Below are 17995 nucleotides of genomic sequence, written 5' to 3'. Positions count from 1 at the left end.
GGGGGGGGGGGTAATTCTATGAAAGGTATAGACTAGAGAGATGAAAAGAAAAATGACCTTGTGTGCTTCATATTTATTTAGATTCAACAATCTAAATCCATTGATTCCCTGTGTGAGTGTGGTGCAAAGTACATTCAAACATAATGAACACTTGCACTGTGTCTCTTTTGAGCATTAACTGTTGACTCTAAGCATTATTATCATTCAATTTTACAAAGAGAATCTGAAGCACAGAGAAGGTAGGTCTTCTTCTGTGTGACTGCACAAGGTCACACAGCTAGAAGTTGATTAGAGTCATAGTCAAGGCCCAAACTCCATAATCTTAATGTTGATCAAACTCCTCATCAGGCATCATATTAAAAGCAGGCAGTAGACTGTGCCGAGCACATGGGAGCTGAGTTATTAGCACTGTGGTGAATTGGTGCATGCCTCCACTTACCTCCTTTGCAAGTCAGGTGTCTGTGGGGTTCAGTTGAACAAACACAGAGTGATGGTATGAGCTGAGCACTGGGTTAGAAACTGAGGAACCAGATGAATAAGACATAATCTGCCCTAACGTGCTCATACTCGATGCAACTGCTTTTTGGAGCAGATCTTTGCATTTCACGGATCACAGTCACTTCCTACTTTGGGGGACTCACAGATAAGATTCTACTCCCAAGTATTTCTGAATGTCAGCCTTGAGTTTTCTGAAACCATGAATTTGAATAGCATTGTACTATATGGAAGTTCTATCTTTAAAATTAAAATATAATAATAATGAGTTTACATGAGAGAACACAGACCAGGTACTGCAGTAAACACTGTACATATGTTATCTCATTGTTTCTCACAACCAGTCTACATATGTCTCTATTTTAACTTTATGCATGAGGAAACCAAGACTGAGGGTATTCAGTAACTTGTCCTGGAGTGCACAGATTGTAAGGGGCAGGACCCAACATAAGGATCTATGCTAAAGCACATAATTAAAGATTCACAGTACTCTCAAAAATCTGATTTAAAAAAAAAGAACTTGCTTCTCTATAACAAATGAGCCATAAGCAAAAAGAAATATTTTAGTAAAACTCAACAGTATAAAATAAACTGTGGCTTTGAAATTTTTTCAAGAAGAAGCCACATGTATGTACAAAGAACGTGGAGAGTATCTTTCCAGCCTATAGGGAAAGAAACACCACCAAAGGGTGCTGAACATGATGTCTGTCTGTAAACACTAAGGCTCTACTATGCTGAAGTGCTCTGTGTACCACATAATGTACCTGGTGGAGAAGAACACGAGTAAATGCAGCACTTGATGAATAGTGCTTTATGTGGATTTTCTTTCTTTAACCTTCAGATTACTATTAACCCACTATATAGATAAGAAACTTGAAACAGAGAGGTCAGGTTAGCTTTTAACACCACACAGACATGAAAAACTAGAAAGTTAGGGTAGTCTCCCTGCAGAGTCCACACACTTAACCATTAAGCCCAGTTGCCTTTCTAACACATCAGCTGTTGGTTAACTTGATAGAGACCCATTATAATAAACCATATACGTGGTACGCTCACACTGTATTAGTCATAGTTTTAAATCATTCAGGGTATTTTTCAATGCTAACATCAATACCATATAACATAATTATATGTTCTGAACACTAGGAAGATAAGTCCTTTATATGTGATTTATTACAAATGCCTCCACTTAAAAATAATTCTTTATCACTTTGCTCTAATCAGTTATTCCTACTAAAAAATCACTATTACTTATTATCTATCCTTCCTCCAACCTGGATATAGTGTCCTTTCTGCTGGGGATTTCCTTTGCAAATTTCCCCCAGGTGTCTTTCACTCTTACTTTAGACCTCAGTGCAATTGCCACTTCCAGGAGAGCCTCCCAAGGTGTCCTCCAGTGGGAGCAAAAGCCTGGTTGGTCTTGTTCACCACTGCAGCCCTAGCACTAAGCATAGTGCCTGACGAGAGACAGATGTCAGTGAAGGCATTTGTTGAATTAAATACGCATGGAAGACTCTAGCCTTATATCTGAACCAAGAGAAAAGAAAATGCATTAAGTTTTCACTAGAGTTCTCAGCCTGCTAAGATCTAAAGTGGGGAGACTGAGGAATGAGGAACCCATTAACAGCCTGCAAGATGCATGCCAGATCACTCAGACATGTCGGATGTTTTGTCTTGTTAATCCCTAGTGGATCCAGCAGATTGAAGGAGCAGAGGCTGCCCTACACCAGAAAATGATGGAATTGGAAAGTGACATGGTGAGTGCAAAGACAAAGTACCATGAAAATTAGCAAACATTTATAAGGCAAATGGAAAATGAAAGTTGCCTCTTTGGTTTGATCCAGCACTGATGGAAGTTTGTGATTTCCCTGTTTGCATACAAACTGTGGAATAAAATTTGAGAAGTATTCAACAATTTAACGTTATATTCTCCAAAAAGAGCAGTTTACGTATTTTGGTGATATTTACAAAACTAAAGCTGCAGAAAATTGAATAAGGTGTTTTCTTTTTTAGGCTAATTTCTTTGCTGCATAGAATTATCAAGTAAAAATTATAGAAATGGTGACTGAAAGTCTGATGGCTTAAATTCCCAAGCCACCTCACATCTGTTTGGATGATTATTATTTAAAAAAAATAGAAATCAACAAGTGTTGGAAAAAATTATGGAGAAATCAGATTCCTTATACACTATTGGGAAAGGTGCAGCCCCTCTGGAAAACAGTATGCTGATTACCCCCAAAAATTCAAAACAGAATTATCATACAATCCAGAAATATCACTTCTGGACACACACACACACACACGAATTAAAAGTAGGATCTGGGAGATTTGTGCACTCATAGTCATGGTGACAATATTAACAATAGTCAAAAGGTGGAAGTTATCAAAATGTCCATTGATAGGTGACTGGATAACAAAATATGGCATATTTTTAATATAAGTTAGCCTTAAAAGGGCAGAAAATCTAACATAAGCTACAGTGTAGATGAACTTTGATGGCACTGTGTTCAATGAAATCAACTAGTCACAAAAAGACAAGTACTGTATAATCCCACTCATGTAAGTAACTAGAGTAGTCAAAAACATAGAAAGAATGAAATTCAAATTATTTTAGGTGCATGTACAAATGTGTGACCATGAATCCTACTATTATGTCTAGTCATCATGCACCAATTAAAAAATAAGTAAAAATAACAAAATCACTATTTGATTTGTAAAAAGAGAGAGAGAGAGAGAGAGAGAGAGAGAGAGAGAGAGAGAGAGAGATTGTTGTTACCAAAGATTGAGAGGAAGAAAAAATAGAAAGGTATTTAATGAGACTAGTTTCAGTTTTGCAAGATAAAAAATGTTTGCACATTAGTTGCATAACAATATGAATATGCTTCTCAACACTGAACTGAACATTTAAAAATGGTTACAATGGTAAATTTTATGTGTAGTTCAGCATGATGTTAAAAATTAAATTCCCAAGTGTCAGAATTGGTTATTATTAACCTACAGCAATGTATAAAATTTTATGACAGAATTCATAAATATTCTCATTATCATTAAAAAAGCATATAGTATATTCCTATCAGAGAATAAAAACAACTTGTATTTTTATAGCATATGAATCATTTACTTATGCTCTATGTAAAGTTACCAAAAGGAATAGACTCTATAGTCAAAACATATAACAAGAAATGTCTATGTTCAAAATTACCCTTGAAAGCTCTTGAAATGCACAGTTACTAATGAAGCAATCAGCCTGTATCAGCTGGCTATAGGCAGTGGAACCCAGGGGTGATAAGAATGTCAACAGCAAAATTGCTTCATGTTGTCTCAAAGTCCTGCACCACTGAGGCTTCCCCAGGACAGGAAAAGGTCCTTATCCCTTCAATTAAGCACCCAAATAAATAATTGACTTTCACTTGTGACTATGCTGTACACAAAGATGCAGTTTTAAATCCTAATGGCCCAATGTCCAGGATATGAGAAGCTCACAGGAACTGGGAGCAAGGGAGGAAGCATCAATGCTGTCTCCAGCTCACAGCAGGTCTGAGACAAGGGCAGACACCTGCTCATCAAGGGGCAGCATATGCACAACTGCCCACCCCACCACAATGTTATTTGTGTCTGAGTTTGCTAATTGTACACAGACAAATTTCAGTAAGTTAAATTTGTTTATTATACAAATTTCACAATATTCTTAAGAACATATACTATCACGATATAGAGTTGGTCCCTTTGTGCTCATAGGACTCTGGTTCCAGGACCCCCTGCCAATACAAAATTCACAGATGGACAAGTCGCTTATATAAAATGGCACGGTATTTGCATATAGCTGGCACACATCATCTTATATCCTTGACCTCATGTCTAGATTATCTGTTATACCTAATACAATGTAAATGCTGCATATTAGTTTTTATACTGTATTTTTATAGGAAATAATAAGAGAAACAGTTTCTACGTGTACAGATGTACAATTTTTCGAGTAGATTCACTCTGCATTTGGTTGAATCTGGATGCAGACCTGACCATATTTACACAAATGGACTTATTATTTAACACATAGCTTGTCAAAATGTGTGCTTAATCACATTGTCTCCAATAAAAATCTTGGAGCATTCCATGTGGATTTTTCATTATGTCTTTTATACCTCAGTCCTATTGATTTTCATATTCCCTGTGTGAGACTGTGAACATCAAACTCTTTCCCTAACAAAAGTCTCTGATTCTACAAATACTAGTGATTTGTTGTTTCATTGGAATTCGTGAAAACATTAATCAGTGTGATTTATATACCACTTTCTATTTAACTAAGCTGACTCTTTTTCTTTATCAATGTGGCCCTTATTATAGGAACAATTCTGCAAAATAAAAGGCTATCTGGAAGAAGAACTAGACTACAGAAAACAAGCTCTCGACCAAGCATATATGGTAAGTACACCAAGCAATGGAGCCACCCAGAGAATTTACAATTGTACGCTATGGAGTCAGGGATTCTACTTAATTGGTCATGCTGTGTATTTGAGCAGACCACAATGTACAGGCCATATACTTACTGGTTTCTGGTTCTAATTTTAGAACAAGAACACCCTCACTCTTTTCTTTTATAGTGTTCTTAAAATGTTAGATAAGTATACTTTATTTTTTAAAAAATTAAATTTAGGCTGTTAAATAACATTGAGACACATTGGATGGCAGTTTAGATGAAAAAGAAATTTTATTTAAGCAACCTAGACATTTGGGAGTCTAATCTAGTGGTAGAGTAATAATGTTTTTAATGTTTGTAATGCAGATTTTTAATTAATTTATTTCTTATAATTACCTTGTAAGACATGGATATCACTATTGCTATGTTACATATAAGGAAAGTCTTGAGAGTAAAACAGAACTTTCCTAGGCCAGTCAGTGGGTATTGTATAGGTCTGGCTTTAGATTCTGTGGTCTTAGCTCTGGTCTTAGCTACCCTAATCCAGGCACAGCAATAAGGCTATGTCGGTAAGTGGACTCTGCCTTTTCCTCCCCCACAGATATGCTGATAGAGACTCATGTTTGATTTCTTCTCTATCAATTCATATTGCAGGATTGCTAATATTGGACTCCAACTCCTATTTCCTTTCTCCTTGTGCCCTGCCCCCATTAATTCATAGTAATAAATCAAAAGAAAAAGAACAAACCAGAGGAATATTTCAAGAAGCTGCTAACAGAGGTTTTTATAATGCTTTCCTGGAAGCAGACTGAGTTACTTTGGGGGAAGAGTGATACACTTAGCCCCTTATTATAACAAAGATGAATTAGTCTTCCCTCTCCAAAATGAATAAGAGACTCTGGCATTGTTTGAAAGGAAAAGAAGAGAATGACAATTGGTTACTACTTAGAGAACAAAGAAGCAAGTGATTTTTTCCCCTCCCTTCCTACCCTTTCACCCTTGTCTCTTTTTACCTATACATACTAAAATTGAGCTGGGTATATATGTGATTCCCAAAAGTATTGAGTCCTCATTTAGAAAACCATATTTAACTTTTCAAAGACAGATATGCTTAGTCAAGGCTAAGAGCTAGGAAAATATCCCCATCAGGACATGCTCAGTTACTCCTGTCAAAAATCACAGGAGATACAAGTATAGATTTTGGGCAACTGTATTTGAAGAGTATAAAAATACAAGTACAAACCCTGAGCCGTAAGAGACAGTAGAATCTTTTTATCACTCAAAGCAAGCATTCACAGAGAAATGTTAGCACTAGAGCTACCATAAATCTCAGTGTATTACAAATAGACCAATTCCAAGAATCTAAGCCGTATTTGAATCATATTCCCCAATTTTTGTTTCAAGGAAAAAAAAAAAACATGGAGACCATCAAGCCATCTTCAAGTACAGAGAATTGTTGTGTGAAAGAAAGGCAGCATTTTGTGGATGAAACATATCTTCAATTTCAAGTATTTTGTTCCAACTTAGATCACTTAATTCTAAAAGAATGGCCACCATGATAGATGCTTTTAAATTTCTGAAGGGCTTTTAAATGAGAGAATAAACCTATTCTCAGTTATACTTGAGAATAGAGGGAGGTATGGCTATTTTAACAAAGGGCTTTCTAAAAATGAAAAGTATATGAAATGGTCAGGATCCCAAGACAGAGAATGAATGAATCTCTGCCACTAGAACAGTTCACAGGTGGTCTTCCATCATAGGAGGAATATCCAGAAGGGTAGTTGGGCTGGAGAAACTTTGAAATGTCTTCTATCACCAGGATCCAGGGAGACTCAGGCACCCCTCCATGTGCATATCCACCCACACCTGTACATTCCCACACCACACATAAATGCTCCATTCCAAAGTTAGACCTTTCTAATTCTATTTGCCAGAGAATCCAGGAACTAGAAGCTACTTTGTACAATGCTCTGCAGCAAGAAACTGTTATCAAGTTTGGTGAATTATTAAGTGAAAAACAGCAAGAGGAGCTGAGGACGGCAGTAGAAAAGTTACGGCGGCAAATGCTGAGGAAGAGCAGAGAGTATGACTGTCAGATTCTCCAGGAGAGAATGGAACTCTTACAACAAGCCCACCAGGTGAGGACCAAGTCCCTACATCCGTGTAGGCCAGTACTAAGCAAGTGGGACTTAGTATGAAGCACATGGTGTTGAGTATAAGTACGGAGAAGCTCAGGAGATTTTTAGACACTAAAATAAATATTATTTTCTACCATCACTCAATACAGGATGGCAGTTTGTAATAATTCTGTCTTCAGAAAATTGGTATTTCAGAAGCACTGCATACTGCTATCATTTTAGAATTACTTTGTCATGAAATATCCTTTGAATCTCTTGGAGCAGAAAGAACACTGTCTCTCCAGGGCAGAAATACTGCTTTTCTCCTATTACTTATCCTAGTCCATAACTGAGCCTAAAAAATAATCTAAACAGGGTGAAAAAGAACAGGGCTTCTCTTTATTCCCAGAACAAACAGCAGCAACAACAAAACCTGGAAGCTATCTATACTAACTGACATTTGATGTATGTCAGGAACTAAACCAAAGGATTTACTTAAACCATTTTATTTAATCTTCACAATAGCCCACAAGGTAAGTATTCTTATTATCCCAATTTGGAGACAAAAATCACACAGATAGCAATTTGCCCAAGATCAAACAGAGAGTAAGTAACAGAGCTAGGATTACAATCCAGGTCTGCCTGATCCCAAGACCGGTGTGTGTAACCGTTGTTCAGTACTGCACTATGTAGTTTAAATCATCTATGGCTCATATTCATCTAAACCAGCAAGACTTAAAATAGGACCTGGTGTGGTGGTACACACCTGTAATCCCAACAGTGTGGGAGGCAGAGGCTGGACTATCACAAGTTCAAGGCCAGCCCTGGAAATTTTAGCAAGATCCTACCTCAAAGTAAAAAAAAAAAAAAAAAAAATCAAAAAGGACTGAGGATCTAACTTAGTGGTAAAGTGCCCCTGGGTTCAATCCCCAGACCAATCAATCAATCAATCAATACTCAAAATAGGCATCCTGGACTAATTTCCAACTAAAATTCTTAACTCTAATTCTTCATTCATGTTTTATCTTGACATATGAGGGATAAGGCCCTGGCCAAAAAAGCAGATTCAATAAGAATTCCAGAATTGAAAATGCCAGGCTATAGTATTCACTATTGTAACAAGAAACTGGTCTAAAAGCCAGATAGTATATATAGAAACTGAAATCATGTGGCTATCAGTGATGGAGGTAAGTGAAAAAAGAATTGAGATTATAATATGGCACCAATAAGAACAGTTGGGAACTTGAAATTGGCAGTCTTCAGAAGCAGCCAGGATCTTTGCAGGTCTTTAGAAGCTATTTACCCAAGTCAGTAAGGAAGTCTGAAGTACTTTGTCCCAGAGACAAACACATGTGTGGTTCTATTGACTCACTGTCAGAGCCCATCACAAAGGCCTGGATTTTGACCCATGTAAATTCTAAAGCCTTTAATAATTCGACTCTTTGGCACCCTTTGCGTTACTCCATGCATTCATTTTTTTTCTATCAAGGGCAAAAATGACATTTAATTGATTTCAGCAAATTGAGAGTTATGTTTTAGAACCACAGAAATGTTTATTTTTGAATGAACTAGTTGATATCTAAATTTATGATTTTAAAAAAAGACAGTTTTCTCATTTGAGTCTCTCTCCTCAACCAGTTAGCTGAGGTACTTCACTCCTGAAAGAACAGCATTTATTTAATTGACCCAGCCCGAGCTAATAGGCATATTATATTTGTTAGCTTCAGAGAGTTCCATTGACATTTTCCATTTCCCCAGCAGTTGTTCATTAGGACATGCCTTTTCCAGTTATTTCTGACTTTTCTTTCCTTTTAAATAGTAGCTTATTTCTGGGAGTTACTTCAGAAAATATTGGTCAGGATTTGTCATATATAATTATGTAATACAGTCTAAATGTGGAGCATATCACTAACCATTTGTTAGACATATCTGCTTAAATGTTTCAGAGTAAATTCAAATATGCATCCTTGTTCTTATAGCCTTCCCTCTTTTCTCCCCATATGCCTCTGCTGGTCAGCAGAATGACTTTATCTCAAATCACCTCTGCTGGAAACATTCTGTCCTTTGCCTCCAACAATTAAAGAACCCCTGCATCCAGCTGGCATTCCCCACCAAATGTTTTTGAGGCTGGTCCATTTTGTTCACACCTGTTACAATAGGCATGTTCAGGACCTTCAATTACTGCTACAGCTTTCAGATGTTCCAAATGTTTCCTGAAGTAACCCAGTTCTATCATCTCTGCATTGATTCAAACATTTAAATGTATTTCCTAATGCCAAATACTGTGCATGATAGAGAATTCACCGTAGATCCTGCCTTTACAAAATTTAGGAGACAGTTATGACATTACTTGATAAGTGGCATTTTTAAAAGCACCTGCAGGTGCCATGGGGACCTTGTTATGGGAAGGCTTCCTGCTGTCGTCTTTTCAGTCTACTGTGCATAACACCACAGGTTCTTTTTTGGCTCAGGGATTGAACCCAGGGGCATTTAACCACTGAGCCACCTTCCCAGCCCTTTTTATTTTTTATTTTATGACAGGGTCTTACTAATTTTCTTAGGCCTTTGCTAAGTTGCTGAGGCTGACTTTGAACTTGTAATCCTCCTCCTTGGCTCCCTGACCCCACCCCATGCCGTGTCACAGGCATGCACCACCACACCCAGCTCCACCACAGGTTCTTGTTACCTTTCCTCATGGTTCGTTCTTGCCCTAAAGTCCCCATGATCTCAATTTTCCATTGATCAAGTCTTGTGCAGATCTCTTCAGGGCCCTTATCAACCAGCTGCCCCTCTCTCCAAAACCTGACTTAAGACTATTTCCAGGGCATATTTTCCACTACTCATGCAATACTTTCTAGTACCATTTGGACCTTGATTTTCCACCTCTAAGCCTTTGCGTGATTGTTGACCCCATAATATCCTTCTGTTGTCACTGCATTTAGCCAGTCATTACCATTTTTCCCGTTCCACTTAATCATCCACCTCATTCAGAGTCCTTTTCCTAATGAACAAAATGGACCACACATTGCAGAAGAAAATCTACATTTCATTGCTGGGCACAGTGGTGCCCATCTGTAATTCCAGTGACTCCGTAGGCTGAGGCAAGAGAATCACAAGTTTGAGGCCAGTCTGTGCATGTTAGCAAGACGCTGTCTCTAAATAATAAAAAAAAAAAAAAAAAGGACTGGGGAAGTAACTCAGTGACAGAGTGTCCCTGGGTTCTACCCCCGTTACAAAAAACAAAAAAATTACCCTGTTATACACCTATTCAATATTGGGGCCTGCTGGGCACCAGGTGCTGGGAATATGATGATGAATAAGGACATCAGGGTCACTACTCTCATCTGTCTTACAGCTGGAAAGGGACAAAGCCACACACAAATGAGCAGTGACCAAGGCAATTTCTAAGAGTGGTGATAAGTGCTATGAAGAAGATTGTACAGTGCACATGAATGTGCACAAGAGCGTGGGAGCAGGATGGGCTGCTTTAGACCACTGGTCAGAGCAAGCCTCTCAAAAGATATCTAAAACCCAGGGAAACTGCCACTCCAAGATCTTGACAAAATGTCTCAGGAGATAAGAACAACAAGGGCCAGGTCTCTGGGGTGGGAATCATTTTATAACATTCAAGGAACTGAGAAAAGGCCAGTGTGGCCGGAGCACCCACACAGTCAGGGGACGGTTTATAGGTCAAGTTTGAGAGATAAGAAAAGGCCAGATCCTGTAGGGCCTTGCCAGCGTCTGGGTTTTGTTCTGAGCACAAGGCAGCAAACTTTTTCTTATTCCCTTTCTTCAGTTTCTTAAACTCAGGGGACTGCTTGGTCATTTTCACATTTTCAGAGTTCACGTGGCTGCCGTTGATGGATGAGAGACAGGCAGGAAGGGCTGGTAGTGAGCTCTCACACCATCCCGAGGGGCATGGCAGTGACTAGGTGGTGTACTTGGTAGCAGCAGAGGTAAAAGAAGAAGGTAGAAAAGGGATCTGTTTGGGCCCAAAAAGGTTTCCTGTTGGGTTGGATGGCAACGGAATGAGAACAAAAATAAATGAAGCCTTGGTCAGACAAAGTAGCTCAGTAGTTTCACTTGACCACTATGCAGGGAAGCTCCCCCATGCCAAGCACTGTATCAGGAACTGGAGATTGGTGATGGAGTTATACATCATTTTTGCCACTGTTTACTTTTCTACATAATTTTGCTAATTCCTGTGTTTTAAATTTTGTCTTCCCATCTGGATCTAATAGCTCTTTGAGATCAGGCCTTGTGCCTATCTTCTCCACTAAATCCAGCACAGTCTTAAATATGGCAAGATGTGTCCAGCAAGCACAGAGTTGATGGCTGAACCAGTACTTCAGTAATCTCACATATTCATGATTTTCTCGGTATCATACTTGCCTCCCCACCCAGGATATATGCCAAGGAATTACTTGCATACTCAAGGTGGAAATGTGTAACAAATATCCTCTTTTACTGCATGGCTTTGGAGCATAGCAGCATCATGAGATGAACAGCAGCACACACATCACACATATGCACAAACCAGCAATATTCCAGTCCCATCTCCTTCTCTAGTATTCATTGCCCACATCATTTCAAGACCCCCCTTGATGGTCTCAACTCTAAGCAAAACACACCAGCCCCTCCTGCACAAATCTCAGGGCCTTTCTTATAGAGCACAGCTTCTCAGTCTCAGCACTACTGACACTTTGGACCAGATAATTCTTTACTCTTTACTGGGGAGGTAGGGCTATCCTATGTATCACATTAGTAGGTTATTTAGAGCCTTCCTGGCCTCTACCTACAAGATGCTAGTTGTACACACCTTCAATTATGACAATAAAAAATGTCCAGACAGTTAGATAATGGTGATGGTGCATAAAGTCATGAACCACTGAATTATACATGTTAAAATAAGCATACTAGCTTTTTAAAAAACTGTTCAGACGCTCCCAAATGTCCCCCCAGGGTAGGGGAAATAATCAGCCCCACTTGAGAGCTACTGTTTTATAGAGATCTAATTTCCAAGTTCAAGTACCCTTTGCCTTAGCTTCCCTTTTTTCTCCCCACTTGCATTATAAAAACCTCTCTTCATATATTATCACTACATTTGGCTACCACTGTCATCTTCTTAGGCTTTAGTTCTCTTGTTTCCCAGTTGTTCCAGACAGAGGATGCAGTAATAAGCCTGCACAGTACGCTCGTGTGCATGAACATGTCAGGTTGCCAGGTGTAATCGTGAAGACATTTTTACTTGTAAATAGTTGTGCATGTAATGTTGATATTTAATCTGTGCTATTAAAATAAGAGGGATTTTATTACCTAGTTAACCAGGTAAGTTCAAAGAGTCCCAGAGGTTTTTTTGTCTTTATGGTTCCTTGTAATATTTTTGTTATGATTTATTTATCTCTCAGTTTATCATTACCTTTCTGAGAACTTATTTTGAAGCATAATCCATGCTTGTTGAGTATTGACCAAACCTGTTTTATAAAAAAATTCCACCCTGAAGCAGTTAAAATAAGGTTGAAAAGAAAGGTTTAATAAAAAAGCAATGGGATTATTGATATTTGGACAAAAGAGCTTTTGCCATTTTCACTGTGCTAACAAACCTCCAAAAATCTCAAGCCAAATGTTTTATAACACACCTTTTTTTTTCTTGTTCACTAGTTCTAGAACATATTGCTCGCTCTACAAGGATGTGGTATTCCTGAATATCACACCAACTCACAATGCCCTAGTCAAAACAATTCTCATGGCCAAGCCCAAAGTCAGCTGGTGGGATCTATTCCTCTCCCCTGGGAAGGGATCTGCAAGAATAGGCCAAGTGTAAAGGGCTGGTGTGTTAGTCAGCTTCCAGTCACTGTGACAAAATACTTGAGAAAATCAACTTAAAGGAAAAGGTTTATTTTGGCTCATGTTTCAGAGGCTTCAGTTCAGTGGTTGGCTCTGGTTTCTTTTGGATGCACTGTGAGTCTGTGCATCACAGTGGGGAGTCTGTGGTGGAACAAATCTGCTCACTTCCTGGCAGCCTGAAAGCAAACAAAGAGAAAGGGGCTAGAGTCCCAAAATCTCCTGTAAGGGCACACCCCCAGTGGCAACTGCCTTGGAGGGCATGCCCCCAGTGACTTTCCTTACACTAGTCCCCACCTCCTAAATAGATGTTCCACCACCTCCCAACACTGGCACTGAGGACCACACCTTTGGTGCACTGGCCTCTGGTAAGCAACTGAGACCCAAACCATAACAGTTGAGAAATATTTTTAATATAACCAATGACAATTTTTCACCATAAGCCTGATGGAAACAATCTTGTACGTACACACACACACACATCCAAAAAAAAAAAAACTCTGTGATGTTTCTAGCTACAATACAAATGTAAATGTTTTGATCAGAATGGTTTGAATTTTGGTTTGGTGAACAATTTTTTCTGTATGACTTAACACCTACCAATGTTTCCTTTTAATTTTTTCCTTTCTTCAGAGAATCCGTGACTTAGAAGATAAAACAGACATTCAGAAAAGACAGATAAAGGACTTAGAAGAAAAGGTATGCGTCAAGTTCAATATCTGTTTTATCCTTTATTTATTTAATGAGAGAGTAGTATTGATTTTGCTCCCCGTGTCCTCTCTCTCTCTCTCTTCTCAGTTACTGTGGACCTGGCATAGGTAGGTGCAGGTACAGAAAATGTAGGACTCACCTGCAGTTAGGCCCAGGGTTCCAGCAGAGGCTGGGGCACCAGTCACCCACCCTTGACATTTTCGCATTGTGTGTTGGTTGTTATTCTTTTCTGTGTTTTCTGTTTTTGTTTCTTGTTTTCATTTCCTTTCCAAAACTTTCTTCTGAATTTCGTTACTCCACTCTTTCTTTTGAAAATATTTTTAGCACCTTAAAAAAATTTTTCCCATTATTATTCATTAAAAGCCCTTTTATCCTTGTGCTATAGTTTTACTTCAACCGTGAGTTCAGAATCTTAGGCTGACACATGATAACTATGCCTCTTATCACTTTCTCTGAGATCTGAAAAAGAAAATGTTTCTTCCAAGTCAATCAATGTTTGGGGGGAGCAAAACATAGGGATTCTGAAAGAGGTCACTTGGAAATGATTGTGTGTTGGGAGGAAGGCTGAGGCTCAGGAAGGGATGCTGTGAGTTTAACAGTCTTGCATAGTCAAACCTGTCCTCCCCAAAATACCAGGAGAGTCCCCCGGAGAAATACAAAAAGGACAGCAACGAGGTTTTCTCTAGCATCCCAGTCTTACTGAATGGAAGTGGCTACCTAAAACCCTGTATTTAAAAAGCATATGGCTATTTTTCAGCCTGTTCCATGGACACATAAGAGTAAAACAGCAAACCATCAGCCATTCCTGAGATAATTGTCAAGATTTGATTAATCTCAAATTGCTTTTATAGCTATCCTTATTTAGTGAGGTCATGGGGAAGGAGTGGATTGCAGTGGTCCGGCCACCAAGCACCAGATTCTTAAACAGGAGCTACTTCAGGAGCTCTTTTGACCTTGAGTGAATGACCACACTCCTTATGTCTAAGCCATTCCTAGAAAATAGGAATGCCAACATTTCTACTCACTTCTCATGGGTCCCATGAGTAACAAGGTCACATGTGAAAATTAGGAAATACTAAGAAAATTATCAGTCAGATTTAGAAGTATAATTAAAAAGAAATTTCTACTCCTAAAGTATACATAAAATTTTAAATTCAGATTTCCCGCTCCGAAGTGGTCTGTATAGTTCTGCAAAGGCAGAGGTAAACCAAGAACCATCTCTAATCTCCCAGTGACTGGTAGTAAGACCTACAGAAGGCAGTGTTACTCCCAACTTCCCTGGGGTCAAAGACACATCTAACATTGTCCATTCATACACTTTCAAGTGGCCAGCCCTTGGCCATGCTTTGCTCATTAATAAACTTGCTGGGTATGGCTCAAGGAGAAATTTGATGTTAAGGCAGTTCTGCCCCCAAAACTTGATGATGCCATTCAGTCCCCATTTAGCTGAGGTTTAGAAAAGTGGGGAGGGAACTATATTTATCAATGTCATCACCTTAGCCCCTCTCTAAATAAATCCTATGCAAATTTGGGGAAAAAATGAATTAAGATTTTGTTCATTGTAAGAACATAATGTGAAAATGTTCCCAACCCTTTTGCTCAATACATTTTACTTTATTTATGAACTTCCTAAACATTCATTAACTTCCTAACAGAAAATAAGGACTGTAGTTATCAAAGCCACATACTGCACATGAGATGGTAAGCTAAGCCACTTCAAAAACATCCCAGTTGTTTCTGATTAGAGAGATGAATGAAAGATGAGATTTATATTGAACCTTCTATTCAGTTGGCCTCACTCTCACACACTCTCCAAAAGGCTAAACAGCATTTATGTCAGAGATACTCTCCATTCTTTCCCTTGGACTTTTTGATCACCTACTGAGAGTACATGGAATCCCTTCTTTGAGGCCCATTGCCATGCACACAGTTCGTATAAATCAGGTGATAGCAGCACACCTTACAAAATTACCTCAACTATGTCCAAAGCATAGTCCAAAGCATTTCCAAAGTCGTCATCTCATATGATCCTCATAATTACGAGACAGACACAGCAGATGTTCTGGTCCCTTTTTATATAGATAATAAAACAATGGATCAAAGAGATTAATAACTTGCCCAAGATTATGTAACTAATCTATGGGAAATCAAGACCAGAAGTCAGGGTATGTGACTGACTCCAAGTGCCATGATCTGTCCACCATACTGCAGGGACCAAGAATTTCATCACAGATTAAGTGCAGACATCTGCTTATGACCAGAGAAGTAGCTCTGATGTCAGACCTTCTCATAGTAATTGTGGGAAGCCTGCTGTTTTCTCTCCATCTCTAGCTTTCCCTGCTGTGGGTGTATCTTCCAGAATTTTTTTTTTATGGATAAAATTTCTGCTTTTCAAAATTATGGAATAGTCACTAATACATGACCATGAGCACCATATTTATAACTTGTTTATACAATTTAGCCACAGTGAATCAAGAACCTTATAAGCAACAACAGTAAAGGGAATATGCAAATAGTATGTACACTATGAGAAGCCCATATCTGACCCTTAATCAAATATGCTGGAACCAACAGGATATTTCCAGTATGGGATAATTGAGCAAAAGACTTTTGGACTCAGTAATAAGTACATTACCAAGGAAATCAAAATGTTTTAAAACTCACCTAACCTATGACCTTTTATAATTAGCCTACAGTTGGTTGTACTCCAGTGCCACACAGTCTGTGTTTGTTCATCCAATTATTTGCTTTTCTAGTGAAAGTCCTCAGTAAAGAGAGATAAGTCAGACTTTATTTAATAATCGTGAGTCTATTAAGAAATGGTCTATACGAGAGGCACAATAATGGGAACATCACACATTCATTATCTGACATGCCCATTGATGCAGGAGCATATTTCATACCAACAGGAGGTGTATAAACCCACACATACCAGGAATTCCCTATTGCCCCAATGTAATTACTAATAACAGCCCATTTCCCTCTTAGAAGTATTTCACTGTGTATAATTGATCATATGTTTACCCTACATATTAATATTCTCTCTGCTGCACCTTGATTCTAAACCTATCCCATCAACCAGACAATGATAGTTTAATGTGTCGTTACATGTATATTCTGATCATATTTTATGTTTTTGAAATATTCTCCCATACGTAGAAGATAAAGATACTGAAGGACTCGGGATATCTAGGTTCTAGCCTTCACTGTGGCACAAACTCGTGTGAAATTGAACTATTGATTTATTATACTTGTTTTACACATCTATAAAATTGGAGGCTTAGATCAAATATCTAGAAGACCTCATGCAATTCTAAATTATATGAATCAGCATTAAACTCTGGCATTGCTTTGCCAATAGATAAATGAAAGGTGTGAATTTTTGAAACAAAAAGGTACTTGTGCACATGAGAAATGGGAAGACCTGAGCAATGTGGAAATGCTTAGGTTTTGTACTACCTAAATGGCTCTACAGAAATTCAGATTTACATAATCGTCTTCTTTTTCTTCTGCAGTTTCTGTTTCTATTCTTGTTCTTCTCTCTTGCCTTTATTCTATGGCCTTGATGTCAAGGTGCCTCTTAAAGGTAAGATTCCTTTTAATTCTCAAAATGTGGTTTTAAGTGCTATCTGATAAGAACAGTGCTGCAAATAGTTATTCTGCTGGGTTTTTTAAGAACAAATGCCCTTGGTTTGTTTAGCCAAAAAATGAGAAACATATCCAATCCATTTTAGTGACTATTAAAGACATAGAAGGGTTATGAAGTGGGAATTAAGGGTTGTTAGTGGGAATTAAGAATTTTTTCCAGTTATCTATATTACTTTGAGAAGTCACAGTGCCTTTAGATCATGGTGTTCTCATAGCAATCTCCCATTAAATGGAAAGAGTTGCTTCTGTATATATAGGGTGAAGATATAGGACTGTGGCTTTAGTATTTCTTCCAGCTTGAAACTGCAAATTCTGCCAGGCATGGTGATACACACCAGTAATCTCAGCAACTCAGGAGGCTGAGACAGGAGGATGGCAAGTTCAAACCCAGCCTCAGAAACTAAGTGAGGCTCTAGGCAACTCAGCGAGACCCTGTCTCAATTTTTTTTTTAAAGGCTGAGAGTGTGGCTCAATGGTTAAGAAGCACCCCTGGGTTCAGTCTCTAGTCTCCAATACCACCCCCAACTCCTGCAAAAAAAAAAAAAAAGGAGAGAGAGAGAGAAAGAAAGAACAAAAATGCTGATTTTGAGAATTTAACAATCCAATAATGACTACATATATACATATATATGTATATATGTATGTATATATTATATATGTATATATATGTATTATATATATATATATTATATATATATATATATATATTATATATATATATATATATTATATATATATATATATTATATATATATATATATAT

The 17995-nt window shown here is 38.1% G+C and overlaps 1 protein-coding gene across 1 annotated transcript in view; it reads left to right on the top strand.

Moving 5' to 3' along the window:
* Jakmip2 (janus kinase and microtubule interacting protein 2) overlaps positions 1–17995 on the top strand; it is a 156421-nt gene that overhangs the window by 129911 nt on the left and 8515 nt on the right. The window contains 5 exon segments of the mRNA XM_048811746.1: positions 2184–2252; positions 4840–4917; positions 6847–7050; positions 13507–13572; positions 17100–17170. Coding sequence (XP_048667703.1) covers positions 2184–2252; positions 4840–4917; positions 6847–7050; positions 13507–13572; positions 17100–17150 — 468 coding nt within the window. The 3' untranslated portion in view covers positions 17151–17170.

The sequence above is a fragment of the Marmota marmota genome, unplaced genomic scaffold, assembly GCF_001458135.2.
Source record: "Marmota marmota marmota unplaced genomic scaffold, marMar, whole genome shotgun sequence".
Classification (NCBI taxonomy): domain Eukaryota; kingdom Metazoa; phylum Chordata; class Mammalia; order Rodentia; family Sciuridae; genus Marmota; species Marmota marmota.
Note: the sequence above shows the minus strand (reverse complement) of the source record. Positions and strands in the feature narration are given on the sequence as shown.